The 18,005-nt window shown below is 38.9% G+C and overlaps 1 protein-coding gene across 2 annotated transcripts; it reads left to right on the forward strand.

Annotated features, from left to right (window-relative positions):
• The first annotated feature begins 7,353 nt into the window (after positions 1 to 7,353).
• LOC122087689 (proteinaceous RNase P 1, chloroplastic/mitochondrial) lies at positions 7,354 to 17,738 on the forward strand. 2 transcript variants are annotated; one of them, XM_042656895.1, is made up of 6 exons: positions 7,354 to 8,886; positions 10,528 to 10,617; positions 10,777 to 10,958; positions 12,964 to 13,084; positions 16,935 to 17,003; positions 17,090 to 17,738. In XM_042656895.1, exons 1-6 carry the CDS (start codon positions 7,687 to 7,689, stop codon positions 17,204 to 17,206), a joined length of 1,779 nt encoding a protein of 592 aa, XP_042512829.1. In that variant the 5' UTR covers positions 7,354 to 7,686; the 3' UTR covers positions 17,207 to 17,738. The 2 variants fall into 2 exon arrangements, with proteins under 2 accessions (XP_042512829.1, XP_042512835.1); XM_042656901.1 differs by having other exon boundaries at positions 7,361 to 8,880.
• The last annotated feature ends 267 nt before the right edge of the window (positions 17,739 to 18,005 follow it).

The following is an 18,005-nucleotide window of genomic DNA, read 5'->3' on the forward strand; positions in this document are numbered from 1 at the left end:
GCATATTAATGGAGTTGTCTTGGATCTACAACCACGTGACCATTTGAAAGTACTACTTGGCAGTTGGCACTACTCTGGGTGTCATTTGGTTGCCTTGTGTCCTATTCTAATAAGTTCCGCCGCTTAAAGAGGCCCACCCCCCATTGTCACGCGGAATGATACATACGGTATCCATTGAGGGTATTTCGGTAAAAAATCGGATTTTATCCAAATTTGAGGGTCAAGTGGTCTAGTCCAGTCCGGTCTAATACAGATCAGACCAATTCACCCTCAAATTTAGATCAAATTTGATTTTTTGACCAAAATACCCTCAATAGATATCAACACCACCAATCCATATCGATATTATATCAATACCGTTTTCAGATCGATGAAATCAATATGTATTGGCCGATATGATATGTTGATATAAATATACAATACCAATACCAATACCGAATACAGAGGACTCCAGAGTAGTGCACTCTACGGACATGTGGTTTAAATATAGGACAATCTCGATTTGCCTTTGCAATACGCTTGTTATAGTGTTATTGTCTAGCTACTATTCACCACCTATTCGTATACTCTATTGTCTCTACTTAGATCACCACTTACTTGTGGTCGTCTTTAGTGAATGACCAGACACAAGAGTGATGAAAATACCACCTTACCCTCTGATTGGATGCTTGTGTGTGGTTATCATGTTGGCATAGTGCCCATGCAATGAGGTAACCATCCCTACCCTAATTTATATAAATCCTTAAAAATAGAGCATCTTCTCCTTTGAATGGAGAGTTGATTTACTTATTGTCACAAAAATTGAACTCCTTAGTCATACATGAAAGTCTTGCCTTTATAAGTGATTAGGAAACCATAGTTCATCTCATACGAACTTGGTACGAGTCGTAAACTCGAACTCCCTGAGTTCGGCTCCCATTAGGCACACTTTGGGCCACTCACACAGGAGTATTTAGTGCTCTTTACTGCTTTCAATGAAAGTTGAATGGTTTTCATTCAACCCCGGTATGATCCGATTCATGCGGTTGTGAGGTCAATATGGGCCCGCGGGATTAGTCAAGTCAAAGGCCTGGACACTCATCGTTAGCAAAAAATAAAATAAATAAATACCATAGTTCATCTCATACGTAATAATAAATATGATTTGTGTAATAAAAATAAGGAAAACAAGATCTATAAACAATGGTCCCCCCCCCCAAAAGAAATAATGAAATTAAATCATACATTATTTTTGATAGAAAAATTAAATCAACTATATTTAAAATAGTTAATTAAGATTCTAGATCTATAAGAGGAATTCTTTTCCATTCAACCCCTTTCTCTTACTAAATTTTGGATATTATCTAAGGCCCTCTTTGGTATTACTTTTTTTTTTTTTTGGTTCACAAACATGATTTTGGCTGCATTTGGCGTCATTTATAGAGCTTATTTTTATTTAAAAAAAAATTGATAAAATACAAAAATAAAAAAGAGATCAAGAGTCATTTATGTGTTTTAGTCAAAAATGATTTTCAGTTATTTTTGCACTATACTTTAATGAGCATGTGCTTAAAGGTTCAATAAGGAGGGTAAAGTAGTCATTTGCTTTGTAATTAGAAATCCAAACCCTTGCCCCCTCTTCTTTGGTCTAAAGTGGATGATGAGAGTTATAAAAAATATGAGTGAAGGAAATCTCTTCACCCATTTATTTAAAAAACTATTTTGCACATAGAGATACCAAACATTTTATCACAAAAAGTCATTTTGTCAAGTAGTTACCAAAACATTTTTATGTTTTCATAAAAAATGGTTTTCATTAATGATTTTTGTTAAATAAATAAAAAGAAAAAATAAAAATGATACCAAAGAGGGCCTAATCCTCTTCGACCAATAAACTTTATTAGTTACATAATTTCCTAAGATTTTTGTTGGCAAGAAGAAATTTCCTAAGGCTATGTTTGGTTGCAAGGGAAATTAAATGGAAGGAAAGTGAAATTTTCATACTTAAAAAATAAATATATGTAATCATTACCCCGTGTGACTATATCATTATTTCAAATCATTCCATATTTGGTTATAAAATTTCACTTTACTTTACATCCAAAACTCTTTGTTATAATATGTAAAATAAAAGTTACATGTAAAATGTATCATTACCAAATATGGTTAAAAAATCAAGTAGTTTATATAATCACATTGAATCACATGAGATAATCATTATAAACATTTATTTTTAAATATGAAAGTTTCACAAAAACAAAAACAAAAAAAAAACAAATGTTTTATAAGGTTCTTCTAGGCGTCATTATGACTAGTGAAATATAACGTTTCATCATTTATCACTTGACAGTACATGGGTTAGTCCATGAGGACCCTACATTCATCTCAATGGAAAAATTTCAGTCAAACACGAAAAAAAAAGGGGGGTCTTAATTGGCAAAATGCCATAAAAAAAAAAAAAGGGGGGTCTTAATTGGCAAAATGCCATAAAAAAAAAAAAAGATGTTTGGCTAGTCAGACCGAAGGTCTGGATACCCATCGTTAGCAAAAAGAAAAAAAAAAGGATAAGAACATAAAATACAAAATAAAATAACATATCCTATAATTTATAGTCATTTGGTATCATTTAAAGCTAAAGTTGTATTATAAAATGTTTGGCTAGTGCTCCAACACATAGCACATGTACCATCATGTGGAAAATAGTTAAGCATTATACTTGACTAAGCATAGCGACGAGAAAAAAAAAAAAAACATTTCCGGAATAGACTTTAAATCTAAAACCTATTTTGAAACAAGAAAATTGAGTAGAATAATGTTTCAAAATGCATTACTAAGAATATATTACCTAAATGCATGCAAAACTTACATTAAATTTTTGCCAGTGCCTCAGTCATATGATTCACTATATATTATTTTATATTTTTACTAAGCACAATTGACTTAGAATTTTAGCAAGTGAAATTCTAATTTTTAAAATAAAAAAAAAGTTTGAAAATTATCACTTAATTTGTGGAGGGGAGGGCCAGCCTATGACAAAATTGAGCCACCACTTGACTCTTCGGATGCCAATTATAATGATTGATACAAGAATTAAAAGAGTAATGGAAATGACCCAAACAATACCTAACACAAACTTGTTGGAGGATTGGATGGTTTGAAAAGGAATTCAATGTAGAAGTAGCACCCATTGGTCATTTTCTTACCCAATCAGAATGTAGATATTTCAACCCACTAATCTCATCATAAACGATAGCAAGATTTCTCTTACAAAATCAATTTTATGCTGACTTTTGGTTTTGATGCAATTGCAACTTTTCACTCGTCAAGGCCAACAGCTGGAGTCTGGAGTAAGGAAAAAGGAACGTCGGTTGGTGGTGGAAAATACATTTCATCTAAAGTACGCGTTTTACACTTTGTTTGGATTATGTGAATTTTTTAATACAATTGGAGAGAAAGTGAGAAACACCGACAGGGTCAACCCCACGTTCTCGAACTCATCACGTCGAATTAAAAAAAAATAAAAAATCCCATTAATTAATTGATTAATTAAGAAGTATGACTTTTGAAGAATGTGGAGGAGTCTTGGATGTGGTGGGCCCTATTATTCAAATGTCAGTAATCATCGTTGGTTCAAAGGCGGTTTGTGGGAGATCTGATCCATGGAATCTTTATGCGCTGCGGTACAGTGAATCATGGTATAGGGAAACTGGAAAGGTACATGTGCACGTTCATTCACAGCTAGGTATTACATCTATTTTCTACCAAGAAAAAAAAAAAGGTAAACCTTAATGGGGCCCTCCGTTGAGTCCCAATGACTCCAATCCTCAATTATTTTAGCAATAAAAGCACATCACAAGATCCCAAGGAGCCTGGGTACTTTAAACAGAGCAGGCGACATGTTACACTAAACAGAGCAGGCGACATGTTACCACGTAGGCAGCGGTTTTTAAAACGGGTTTGGAGCATCCTGGTTTGAGGCATCGGTATCAGATCGCTGAATGCGGGTGTTTTCTATCTGTTTTACTTGCTGCTGATCTTGAAATAAAACCTGGGCATATCGGTTGAATGGTACAGACCATGAGTAAAGAACTTGTCAGATTGGCTATCTTAACTCCTAAGAGGGGTCGGGATCCTCTGTCGTGCAACATGAAGTGTAGCACAGATCCAAGGGATTAGATCACCTTGAGCTGTAAATTCATGTCTTGGATTGCATGGCTGAGGACTCCCAGCCCTTGAATTTTACTACACTATACAATATATGCTATAGACAAGCCCGATCCATCTCAAGAGCTCTTCATTTTCTATAAGACATGAAAAAATTAGGATGACTCAGGTGATCAAATTAGAATTAGCAAAGTTTGACATGATACTAGATCTCAAGTTTTGAATCCTTGCACATGACAACCTGAACTTGTGGCTTAAGAAATGATCGATAGTTCACAACATTGGATGATTTACATGATGTTTACAAACAATGATGAACATTTTTTTAAGAAAAAATATTTCCATCTTAAGAACACGAACGGGAGCATACACAAGTGGTGAAAATTTTCATTCAATGGGAGACGGGGTGGTCATATCGCCTTTCCTGTGTTTGGCTACGCTCTGTGAGACCCATGTAGCCTTCTTTTACCTCATCCTTTTTTTTTTTTTTTAATGCCTATAGGTTCTAAAGAAAATTGACATATATATATATATATATATTTTTTTTTTAAATAAGAAAAATGAATTCATGACCTCTAAATTGTGAGGTACCCCTTAGGAAAGATAATTACTTGTTGCTCTCTTCTTAGAGAGTTAGGGCACAATGGATTTTGCGGTTTGGGTTAGTGGAAATAAATTATGGATTAGATTTACCTTCGAAGTGTGTGCATCCTTGGACACACTATCTTTGTGGTGTCCAAATTGTTGCAGTGAGCGGTGAGGTGCAGTGAGTATTCAATGGTTGGGAGGGCTCGGCCATGCACCCTAACCGTTAGATGCCCATTGCACCTCACCGCAGACGATTTTGACTCACCTTTAATTTGTGAGGTTGAAACTTCAAATCATTCAGTACTTGTGATATTAGATCAAATATCAATTCATATGACTCCTTCCTTCACCAACCATGGGTTATCCATCCATCATCTCTCTCCATGTCTAAGAGGGACTCCCCTCCAACTGAGAGGATTGAGGAGTTCATGGCCTATATAACCGGGCTCAAATAGCGTATCAAGTACTGCCTTAGAATCAGTGTATAATATAGGTATGGAAAAACTCAAATCCCATAAATCTACTTATAAGGTGAGGGGACTTAAGACCATATCAGCCCACACTATTCTGATAACCATATCAACCCTTGAACCGTGCTTCCATCAGATCCAATGAATTTACCTCTCATTTTTTCTCTCCTCAAAGGGAAACATTTTATGCCTTCACCGGGTTAGAGTACATTGCAGCAAGGATCTTGAAATGAGATCCAACATAATTTGGAATTGTAAAGGCCACCGACTTCAACATGACCTCCTTCCTACTCGTGGTAGCATACTCTTCCCCTCCTTGCATTTTATTCAGAGCTCTTCCTTTGGTACCCAAAACAATTCCTTCTTACTTCAGCCGAACCCTATTGAAAGCCCTAAGAACTTGGATGGACTTAGATCCAAAAGAATCTTCACCACTCTTGACAACCATTGGTAAATGATAGGTGTGTTACTAATGTATTTTAATCCCAATTGTCAAAGATCAACACCTCAAAATTAAGAGGTCATGAGCTCCTAACTGCCAAAAAATGTTTAAATTCTGATCCGTATCATATTAATTCTTCTGTCTGTTTGTGCTTTGGCCATCAATATAATCAAAGTTTGTGTTGCATAAATTCCACAATTAGGTTGGATAATGTCAATGGGTTAGGTTGGACTAAGTTTTTGAAAATCCCTATCCAATCTTAAGTTCTCTTAACTTAGCCTAGGCAGGCTCATCCCAACCCAATCCGGCCTTGATTAACCTTGATTGGGCTAGACTGGGCATGGTTGGCCTTGATTCACCTTATAGCCCCTAACTTTTGGCATATCAATGTCGGATCGGTCTTGATTAATCTTGGATGCCTCTACACTAAAAAATGTGAGTGTTGAGTGGTATATGTTAGTGATTAAAAAATAAAGAACGTGAATGTTGACTATTGAGTAAGTGGTGTACATATTTACAATTTGGGCAAGAGAATCCTGTTTGCTTGGACCATCATTGTGCCAATATGCAGGTCAATGGAAGGCAGTACGGAAGCATTTGGGGTGGGGGGCAGCATAATCTTTTTACGTTTGCCTATATCTGACTGTCTGTGTGCAAAGCCACGCAAGCGGGGAGGGTTCTTTCTTATAATTTATTCATAACATATTATAAAGCCTGGTGGGCTAAACTAGGTTCAGCTCGAGATTTAAGCTCAGACCCAGTCTAGGGCCTAAAATTCTCAGCCCAGGCCATGTTTGGGCTTTGGGGTAGGCTAAGGTGGGCTCAAGTACGATGAGCCAAATTAACACCCATAGATGGCTTAGATAGATATGCCTTTGTGGGGGAAACATTGATCAGTATATTGGATTGTTAAAATGCAGCTCATTATCTTATACACCCATTGATCATAGAAGCCCATCTCGAGCATAATGCTCCAGGAAGTGCCACTCAAGCTGATCATAAGCCTTGTTATGTTGGGTTGCGTTTGATGGCCTTGGTTTATAAATTTCTTTAAGCCCAGCGACCATTGTGCCAACCTACGCCTACTGGTATATTCATAACTTTGCAAAAGCAACGTTCTAATTGTTGATAAAAAAGGAAAAAAAATCATTAGCCTTATTTGTGCTCTTTATTAACTTGTATATTGATGCATTTGGTAGATGTGTTTCTTGAGCCAAACTTGAAACAGAGAAGAAACCGCTTAAAACAATCAAAACATGATTTCTTTCATAAAAATAGAAACAAGGTGTATGCAACACGTAAGGCTTCCACCACTATAAGTCTGGAGAGATCATAATATAAACAACCTTACCCCTATCTTACGGAGATAAAAAAGAGATGTAATTTTCAATCATATGTATGGATACATATATTTACTAAGTAAACCCCAGTCCCCCCTCTTTTTTAGACGCCAACGTAGGCCCGACCCAAAAAAATGTGAAGAGAGATAGAGAGGGTACCATTGTTTTTTTTGTTTGGAGATGAGGTATAAGCCTCCATCATCTATGAGATGGAATTTTAATCAGACTATCATACATGAAAAAACACAGAGCCTTCTGAGATAGAGAATCTGCTACATGGTTAGCTTTTCCATGTAAATGATGCAAAAGTCACAATGAACAAAAGACAAGAGGGTGGCAAATTGTAAATTGTAATGTTTCCACCGTTTTATTATTTCTGTAGTTCACACACAAACGGGGCCTTACGGATTCCCCTGTTGAGGAAATCCTTGAGTTAATAGATTCCAAAATTAGGCACAAAAAGCGGCTGCATTTAGATTTTTGGAATCTAGATTACCAATTTTACCTAGAAGGGGATGAAGCCAGTCATCGCTGCAAATCAAATGGGCGGGTAAGGCCGTAAGGGTTGGAAGGTGGAAGTTGAAGAAGAAGAAGAAGAAGAAGAAGAAGCAGCAATAACGTTCAATGTCCAAATCTTACAGCACAAGGCTTCGATCAGCCGAAATGGAATATTGAGTTCCCACCCAGAGGAGAACAAGCAGCAATGCTCTTCGCAAGCTCTATAACTGTCACGCCTTCACTGACCAGGAACCACTCTCTCTTCACCTTCTTCACCAAGATTCCATTACTCTTATTCGGTCACGGCAGTCATGTACATCGTCATCTTATCCATTACCCATCTCTCAAACCCCTCAACAGAGACAGCAATAGCTTTTTCGTGAACAAATCAATCCGTCACTGCTCAACAGCGGTCTGTGCAATTGCCCCCACTCATGAATCCTCAACAACAACTAAGGCTGCAGTTTCCAACAAATCAAAGAGGAAAGCTTTTCGAGAATCTCCTGAAGGCGTTCTTCGACACAAGCTCGATATGTGTTCGAAGCACGGTGACCTCGCAGAAGCCCTTCGGCTCTATGATGATGCACGGAGTAAAGCTATCCCGCTTAACCAACACATTTACAACGTTCTGCTCTACCTTTGCTCTTCTTCTTCTCAATCTAAGGTTGAATCGAAGAGTGGCGGGAATGATGACGAAAGGTCGAATTTGGGTTTAAGAAGGGGTTTGGAGATTTTTCAGCAAATGGGTATCGATAAAATTGCTCCAAATGAGGCTACTTTTACTAGTGTAGCGAGATTGGCTGCGGCTGTGGAAGACCCAGATATGGCTTTTGATATGGTGAAGAGGATGATGAGTTGTCATATCCCACCGAGGTTGAGGTCATATGGGCCGGCATTATTTGGGTTCTGTGAGAAGAGAGAGGCAGACAAGGCTTACGAGGTTGATGCTCACATGGCTTCGTCTGGGGTGTCACCAGAGGAGCCAGAGCTTGCTGCGTTGCTAGGGCTTAGTGCAGATGTAGCCAGAGGGGATAGGGTTTATGAGATGTTGCACAGATTGAGAACCACAGTGAGGCAAGTGTCAGAATTGACGGCTGAAACTGTTGAGAGGTGGTTTAATTCTGATGCGGCTGCAGATGTAGGGAAGGAGAAATGGAACGTGAACAATGTCAAAGAAGGAATCGCCAAGGGTGGCGGTGGGTGGCATGGGCAGGGGTGGTTGGGGAAGGGGAAATGGAAAGTTGAGAGAACTGAGATGGATAAGACTGGTGTCTGTCGTACTTGTGGAGAGAAGCTGGTTTCTATAGATATCGATCCATTAGAGACCCAGAATTTTGCCACTTCATTATCCAGCTTGGCTTGCAAGAAGGAGGTCAAGGCTGATTTCAATGGCTTTCAGGTACAAGTATGTTGCTTTTATTTTCCTTAGTCGCTATCATACGTAGTCTGTTGAATTGAACATAATTTGCTTTCTCTACTGTAGTTCAGGCTTTATGAATCCGAACTTGTTTTATTTCTTTCTGCTTCTTGTAATCATATAGCTGATTGCATTTCTATAGCTTGAGATTTCAGACGAATGATCACTATACTTTATGCTTATGTTGTGTATGATTTTGAATGTTGAATAATATAAATTCCATTTTACATCATTTTAGGAATTGTTTTGGGTGGAGAAGTTTGCGGGATGGGGACTTTCCTTGTCATTTGACTTATGCTATTCTGATGCTTGAGGCATTTCACATATTTATACTTTCATTCTCCCTTTAAGTCTGATATGCCCATCTTTATAAACTTTCATTTATATCAAGCTTTTGTGAAAGGTTCCAATATGAAATAATGTACTGTCAGTTGTGAAGAGTAGAATTGACCAAACCAGGAACCATGCTTAATTTTCTACTTTAGGTATGAGTAAAAGCCAGAAGAAAAGTGGTCTCTTTTTTTGTTTGAATTTTCTGTCTTCTTCTTTTTTTTTTCTCAATTACCCCCCTGGGGGGAAATCCTCTAATGAAGTGCAGAAAACTTGAGAGGTTTGAAATTTCGTATTCTTTCGCCAATGTGACTAGCCTTGAATTATGCCATGATTATTAAAAATTTGTCTGGTTTTCAGGTGAGGGTTTTGCTTTTCCCTTTGAAGATAAAGTTATATGGTTACTGGTCATGTTTTCTTGGTGTTGATGCATATACCTTGTATAGGTGTAGAACTCCTCCTTTTGTAATCCGTACAAAAGCACGACTCGGAATGCGCAACTTTGTTGTGTTAAGTGTTGAGGTTCCTGGTTACCACACAATAGTTGACCTCCAAGACAGCTGCAGGGCCAGCTGGGAAAATTCACAAGCCATCTAAATTATCTGCTTCCCATTGCTTAACTAATGTTCCCCATCTTTTCAACTGTTTGGACTGACAAAATATGATCCTCAAAGTGGATTTTTTTTTTGGGGGGGGGGGTTGAGACCTGGAAAAAAATGAATTCATTGATGATGTTAAAACCATGAACAGTAGATACAGAGCCTTCTTGGAAAGAAGTTATCTTTCTAAGATGGTGCAAGTGTGCAACTAGCTTTATTGCAAAGTTATACAATTAGTAAGAACTAACTCTGAAATAAGGAATCTCCCCTCTTTTTTGGGTATCTCTATGGGACTGTCTTGTGTGACCTTGTATGACAACCACAAGATTGAATAGATCATGAATATGCTTCATATCCTCTCCTGTGACCAACTCCAAACGTGATTTGGCACTGAACTAGTAAAAGAAGAAAATATTGGTTTTTATTTCTGAACAATCAATTTGGCACTTCATCCCAAGTCCTTTTGCAAATTGCAAACGATTAAAACAACAGTTAGGCCTTCTCATGTTAATCATAAGTTAATTCTGTCATAAAATTGATGGGATGTACTCAACGAACAAAAGTTATTCTTAATGTTTTTAAACTCACATAATGGATGGCCATTGCTTGGTCATTGTCTATGCCTCAGGCAAGTACAACATTATACATATACGGATTGTCATTCACACCTTGACTGATATAGAAAATCAACTCACTACAGGAGTGGCTTCGCCGGCATGGTCCATATGATGCTGTCATAGATGGTGCCAATGTGGGACTTATCAATCAGCACGATTTCAGCTTTTTCCAGGTGACAGATTGTGCAGATGTTGCCATAGAAATGTGTTTTTTCTAAATTTTCTTTCCTTGCTCTCCCCTTCCTGCATGCAGACACCCTTTCTGATAAGATTCATATTTGCTACTTCATCCTAATAGATGAGATGCTGAAGATGTTCATTTTTTATGGCAGCTGAATTCTATTGTAAATGAGATGCGTGAAGTGAGTCCATCAAAAAGGCTTCCACTTATTATTTTGCATCATCGTCGTGTGAACGGTGGTTCTGCCGAGAACCCAAGAAATAAGAAGCTGATACAAAGCTGGAAAAAGTCTGGTGCACTCTATGCGACACCTGCTGGTTCAAATGACGATTGGTAAGGTCTCATTTTCTGTAAAGATATGCTTTATCCCCAGTTAAACTATTTATTTTCCTCTTTTATGGTCTTTCTCAGTAGTGTTCATGCTAACTATGCTTCATGTAGTTCCTTAATTGTATCCCAGCTGTGTCTCTGGTATCCTTATTTGGTTATATATGAACCTCCTAGGTTCTGTTTACTGATGCTGCATTATTGTCAAGCTATATTCTGCATCCTATATTCCAAAAAGAATACTGACTAGTTTGTTGATTGGTATATTTAGTATTCTGTGACTCACTAGTGCTGTTGAATCCGGTTAACTGGCCTGGTCAATGTACTCAATCTGCCACCCTGTGCCTATTCTGGTCTGGTCGACATATTGCCCCATATTGCACTAAATGTGTAAATAACATGAAGCTTCTGTTTACCTGTTTATGTTGGATGCTTGACTCGTTTCACTCAGTTCGGATGTTGAAGTATTTGACTCTGGTCGGTTGAGCCATTTACTTTTATTATTAACATTAGCAAAATTGTGAAATAATATTATAATGCCTACTTGAGCAGATTAACATGTGAACAAGTTCCTTCCATGGTTGACGAATGAGAATATGAGATGGCTTTTGAGATTTATTTTTTGTAACTGCACAATGAGAAGGATCCTGAGAACTTTTTGTATAACTAAATACTATTACTAGGGGTCTTGCTGAGAATCTCATTTTCTGTATGGTTGTTGTAGGCTTGTGTTTTTCGTTGATGTTGCATTTTATGTGAAACATTTCTTGAAATGGTTTCCATTTGTTTCTAAGATAATGATGTGGAGCATAACCAAAGCTGAGAAAAATAATTCAAAAGTGGTCTGCTTATTATTAGGAATGCTTGGACATACTTACCTGATGAACCCGAACAAAAAAAGGACAATATATTATATAGCAAAGAGTAGGGGATGATGTGGGTCCTTTCCTCAACAATTAGATCTTGCCACATGGCTTAGGCTTAGGAGGTGTGGCCTTGTGGGCCCTTCCTAATGAGTAGAATGTCCCTTGGGGCTGTGGAGCTGAGGTGGACAAGTGTGGAACCACCTCCTAGTATCAAGAACATGCGTAACACACCTCTCTTGGTAAAAGGAGCTGCAAATGTCTCATAGAACTTGCTCTGCATTTCCAAGTTCACACAAAATCCACTAGGCCTAATTAAGTAACACATGAAGAGGCTGTTATAGATTGTACCCTTCCAGTAGGTGCAAATCAGAATAGCATAAGGTGCACGTGCAACTCAATTGACTCATCTAAGAAGTGAAATCCTTCAGATGGGCTTCACATTCTTGTGTTAAGTATTAAAAACTAGACTCTAAATGCCCAATTCTTCAACTGTAAGCTTGTGCATCTTCCAACTCAGAAATGTTTTGAGGAAATTAAGGATTTGTGTGACATTGTCTTTGCCTGGGTATCCTGGTCTAACCATGCAGATTCATACTCCTGTTTCGGCAGATTTCAGCCACCACCATGGAGATAAGAGTTTCGAGAGAGTGATAAATTCATCAGTTACTAGGTTGGGACGGATGGGTCTCAAAGCCACTGCTTCCGACTTGGCAGTGCGTTCTCTAACCAATTGAACCACAATCGATTAAAAATTTCCAATTGCTTTCAAAACATTTTCTTTTTAATGGCATCTAATCTTGAAGTTAAATAGAAAAGTCTTTCTGGATTTCTAATTATGTCCTGGTAATCATCAATTTATTAGACTTATAATTGAACGTCCAACAATAGTTATTGTTTATAGCCCTTTCTCTGTCACGTGAACAAGTTTTGATGTTACTACAGGTACTCTTGTGTGAGCACCTTAAAAAATGATAGATAAATTCCTGGGTGAACTATGTCTTGGAAGGGAAATCTTAATGAAATTTAGAACAAATTTATTATAGTAATGAAATTTTATCATGCTGCTGTAGACATTTGCCCTTTACTATTTCACTTGCATGTGCTGTTGAAAAAATTTAAATTTAACAAGTTTGATGTTACTTCAGGTATTGGTTGTATGCTGCTGTGAGCTGTAAGTGTCTGCTGGTTACAAATGATGAGATGAGGGACCATTTGTTCCAACTGCTAGGGACTAGCTTCTTCCCAAGATGGAAAGAAAAGCACCAGGTTTGTTTATTGCTTATCCTTCTGATACAGGCAGCTTACAGCATTTCAGTTTCAGACATATTTTGTGTCCCTGAGAATCATTGTTTTAATTTCCTAAACATTAAATCTATCTTTGCAACACCCACCCCCCCCCAAAAAAAAAAGTATCTGAAATTCTGGTTTCCATGATGTGACAACTTAGAGCATATAAATTGCCTGTACAAAGGTTTCGTTGGAAATCAAAATATTTTTTAAATATCAGTGGGGGCATTTTTGGAATGTTATGTAAATGTGGAACTTTATTTTAATCACTCTCCTGGAGTATTTTATTTTGCAGAGAATTTAAATTCATTGGAATATGTACATAAAATGAATGTAGCTAAGTTCGGCAGGATGAGATAGAAGCATGTGAGGACTTGCAAGGATAGAATAAGAATGAGTGCATCTGAGGGGACTTAGCAACACTAACAGGTGTCAGGATGACAGAATGTCTATTTGGATGACTAGGCAATGACCAGTGAAGACCAACAAATATGCCGAACTGATATGGTGACAATTGTTCCTTCTTGTGTGACGAAGACCGGTAAGTAGTGATGTGATGCAACTTGAAGGTGGAGGCAGAAGTGGGAGTGCAGAAATGTCTCTGGTCAAATGGGGAGAAAGTGCTTATGATTTATGAGTTAATAGCACCTATAGCCTTTTTCCCTTGAATGGGGTGGAGTAGCTGTCCAGGACTCATGTGGCACTGCACAGTCTGCACTAGAGCTGACTCAAATAGCTTGGATAAGGCTACGTGGAAATTTTTTTATGAAAAATTAAAGATAAAAAGAAGGTTTCATTGAAACAGAAGGGAAAGAGAGATATAAGGTTAATATACAATAGCAACGCCAACCAAAAATGGTTGGAAGACTTCAGCATAGACTACACAAACGGAAGTGGGACCAAAGACAAAACATCTCCAGAAACCCAGACTTAGCTTATTTAATCTCCAAACAGAGCTGAAAGCACTGTTGGAGCAGAGAGCTCTAGCTTTTATGATAAAAAGCATGTATCTCCAGAACCATCTGACTGAACTTGAAGCCATCCAATCATCATCCTATGTGGTTTGATCAAGGTTATAAAACCCAGAATCAAGGTCTGAATTGGGTCCAGCTGATTCCGATCTGATCGAAATTGGCCTGAATTGGAGATTACCCCCAAACCGATCAACTTTTTGGAATCAGTTGTGCAATCAGCGTTTTGATATTAAAAAAAAGCCCCTCTTACCCTCCCATCTGGCCATCACCGCCTCGCCCCCCCCCCCCCGGGCAACTCCCTGCTCCAACGCTCCCTTCCCTGCAGCTCACCTCCCCCTCTCGCTCCCCCTTTTGCTCTGCTCCTCTCCCTCTCTGTAACTCCCCTTTCACCATCATTGCCAACCTGTGCAACTCTCCTCTTCCGCCGTCGCTCCACTGTGCAAATCCCCACCCCCTGCCCTGCCTCCTCCTTTTCTCTTGTCTATCATTCTATCTCTCTGCAATACACATCATCTCATCGCCTTGCCAGGTCAGCGGTTGGCCTCAACTTGCCCTACTGCAGGCTGGTTCTGGTTTGTCATAGGGATAGCCAAATCGGAATGAGAACGGTTAAGGGATTCGCAGTGCGATCTTCAATTCTTCACTCCCAAGGCTGATCATCCGAGTCCACTCCTTCAGTAGCCTGAATCCTATTATCGGAGCCAAACACACTGGTTGTCCAAGGAATCATTCCCATCCCAGCTAACCAAAAACACAAATCTATAGTTATAGACCATCCAGTGACCAGTCAATCAAAATTCAAATACTTCTTCTCCCTCATGAGCCACGACATCATCTGGGTTACAGCCATCAATGGCTTCACACCAAATATCCTCCTGAGCTTCCCTCGCAATCGCAGCCACTGCCGCTTGTCCCTCCCAATCGCAGCCCCTTTATTCCTCTCGTTCCCCTCTCAAATGCTTGATTCAAGATGATAATACCACTGCAATTTCCCCACAAACCCCCAATCCCTCACTCTTTGCAGCCTTCCTCCCCCTTCCTGCGTCTCCCAATGCAACACCCAACCCTGCCTCTGCTTTCCTTCCCCCTCCCGCTTCCACTGCAACACCCCTGCCTCTGCATCCCTGCATTATCATTTCTTCTTCTCCTCCTCCATCTTCAATACCCTCACTTACAGGTCAGTTTTTTTCCCCCAATCACAAGATGGTGTCTTTTGTCCATCATGATTGGCCCTACATGCCCCTCCATCTCCTTTTTTATTGTGCCACTTGGCCTTTAAGGGAACCAATCAGATAGAGTGGAGCAGCTGCTCCAAATCAAATCGGCTGCCCACACTTGCTCCACACTGGCCCATCTTGGATTGGTGAGAATTGGAATCGGGCTTGGTCGATTCGCCTGAGTCGATTCCAATTTTTAAAACACTGACAATAGAAATATCAACACCTTCAATGTCTGCTTCTAGTTATTTTAGTAACTGAGTTGGAGACTCAAAATGCCCAATTGGCCCTTTTGCCTCATCTCAGACTTCTTTTGGCTATTGCGACCCAGGTGAGGCAAAAAAGCCAAGAAATGAGGCAGTGAGGTGAGACAAGAACCTTTAGTCCCACATAGGCTAGAGAGGGAAATACTGGATTATTGATAAAGGATGGCCTCCTTAACATGGCATGGCACATTTTAAAGCGGTGAGACCCTTGGGGCCAGAGTAGACAATATCATGCCAGGGGAGGGGTTGGGTCGTTACAATGGTATCAGAGCAGCCTCTCTATCCTTGTGGTGGGACTAATCACAGTAGGAATGTTTTGTCCCATAGAGGGGGTGGCAATAGCCAAGAAACGGCTCGGTGTGGTAAAAAGGCCAAGAAACGAGTCAGTGAGGTGAGCCAAGAACCTTTAGTCCCACATCAGCTAGAGAGGGAGATATTGGGCTATTGATAAAGGTGGCCTCCTTAACATGGCATGACATGCTTTAAGCTGTGAGGGGAAAACTCCAAACCAGACAGTAGCTGCCGATTAAGGGGTTGGTTTATTACAAGAGGTTTCCTATTTTGTTTCTCATTGAGATTTTAAATAAAAAAAGGGGGGATTGTACTCTAGCCAAAAGAGTAGATGATGGCTTTATGCTGTTTACCTTTGTGGTATGCAAGATGGACTGTGAGATGTGGTTACAAGGTGAGAGGCTTTGCATTGTCGGTGTGATGCTGATCGAGGCTTAGATGGGATCCCAAGTCATATCCTTTTTATTTTTTTGCTTTCATATGTAAAAAAAATTTAAAAATAAAATAAAAATAAATAAAAGAGAAAAAAACTATGTTATTGATTTTAGTTTGTCCATATATCATCGATCCTATTGCAATGGATCTCCCACGGGTTCTTTTCTAGTTCGAGATCAATTCCACATTATTTGCCTCCTACCATAATTGTAACTCTTCATAGCTAAGGAAGAATCACCAAAATAGAGAGTAACTAGTAATTGTTTTTAAGTGCCTTTAAATGGACATTTTTAAGTAACTGTGTATTTTGAATGCACTGAATACAAAACTGTGTGGGTCACTTTAATGCAACATTTATTGGCTTCTATTATTAACATTCAACAATTTATTTTCGGTATTTGTTATTGGTTCAATAAATCATATCCTTGCTTGAGATGCCTGTTGAATTTCATCTTATTGTTTTGGGAATTTTTCTCTGAGAACAAGGGATTAGATATTGACTAGTCTACATACACTTAGGGTGCAGCCAAATGAGATGTGAGAGGATAGGGTGGTCTTAATTCTATCACTTTTGTGCTACAAATTTTGATGTATGATTTGAAATTGAGCATACAAAACATATTACCATTTCTGTTGATCTTGGCAGGTTCGACTTACGGTGTCCAGACGTGGGCCCACACTTCACATGCCCCCACCATATTCAATTGTTATACAGGTGACTGACTCTCCTACAACTTGAGATAGTATTTGTGATAGAATTTGTGCCCCATTTTTCAATTTCTGACTAGAAGGGAACTGCAGGAATCAGAGAGGGGTAGTTGGCATGTACCAACGGTCACTGGTGATGACATTGAAACCCCAAGGAAGTGGGTATGCGCCACCAGGGCACCACCATCTGATGCTCTCTCATCGCAATGACATGCCTTGGTTGATGTGGGTGAAAGAAATTGTTAGATTGCTTTTGGTCAAACAAAAGAATTGTGTACTTTGATCTTCTGAGAACTGTAAATTATGAATGTGGGATAGAGAAGGCTGGGTGGTTATTAGAGTCCAGATCTGATTTCTCTTTGATGTTACATTCAACATAGGGGAAATGACCGGAGATTGAAGTAAAATTGGTGGATGGAAGAGTAGAATCTGATTCATACTTCCTATGGCAGGTTGTGAGCTGCAATGTAACTGTTTATCTTTTCTAACAGGCTTGTGGGAATTTTTAGCCCCAAATGTTCATTTTAGCTGTCAATTTTTTTTTCCCTGTTTCTCCCAGAGGAGAACTGCTGTAGTCTTATTATTTTTAGCGATATTGAGATGGGAGTGACTTCAACGTGAATAAGGGACAACAATTCTTTTTTACTTTCCTCTCTTGCTTGTCTTCTTAAGACCTGGGATTTATGTAAGATAGCTTGATCTTGTGGCTATCATTTATGTAAGAAACTTGATTTGGTGGCTATGAATGTCCAATCCACTTCCCTCCCCCCCTCCCCCTCCAATTTCTTGGAAATGGTACTGAACTGTTATTTTTTGTTGCTTTAGCTGGAAAGAAATTGTTGGAACTAGTACAAAATCCTTTATTGGAACTGAAGTACATAAGCATTACAAGTACTAAGAGTAATTTACCAAATTTCTGTTCAAATATTTTCTTGACACTTCAATGCTGCCAGGTTTATGGATGTAAACATGCTAGTTGAAACACAAAAGTACTTTGTGGGTTTTTGAA

This window comes from Macadamia integrifolia, chromosome 2 (assembly GCF_013358625.1).
Source record: "Macadamia integrifolia cultivar HAES 741 chromosome 2, SCU_Mint_v3, whole genome shotgun sequence".
Lineage (NCBI taxonomy): Eukaryota > Viridiplantae > Streptophyta > Magnoliopsida > Proteales > Proteaceae > Macadamia > Macadamia integrifolia.

Excerpts from the sequence above, each read along its gene's own strand:
- LOC122087689 (XM_042656895.1), top strand. The coding sequence starts at position 7,687 with ATGCTCTTCGCAAGCTCTATAACTGTCACGCCTTCACTGACCAGGAAC. Across the intron at positions 10,959-12,963 it reads GCTGGTTCAAATGACGATTG|GTATTGGTTGTATGCTGCTG; the intron begins GTAAGGTCTCAT and ends ATGTTACTTCAG. Across the intron at positions 13,085-16,934 it reads GATGGAAAGAAAAGCACCAG|GTTCGACTTACGGTGTCCAG; the intron begins GTTTGTTTATTG and ends TGATCTTGGCAG.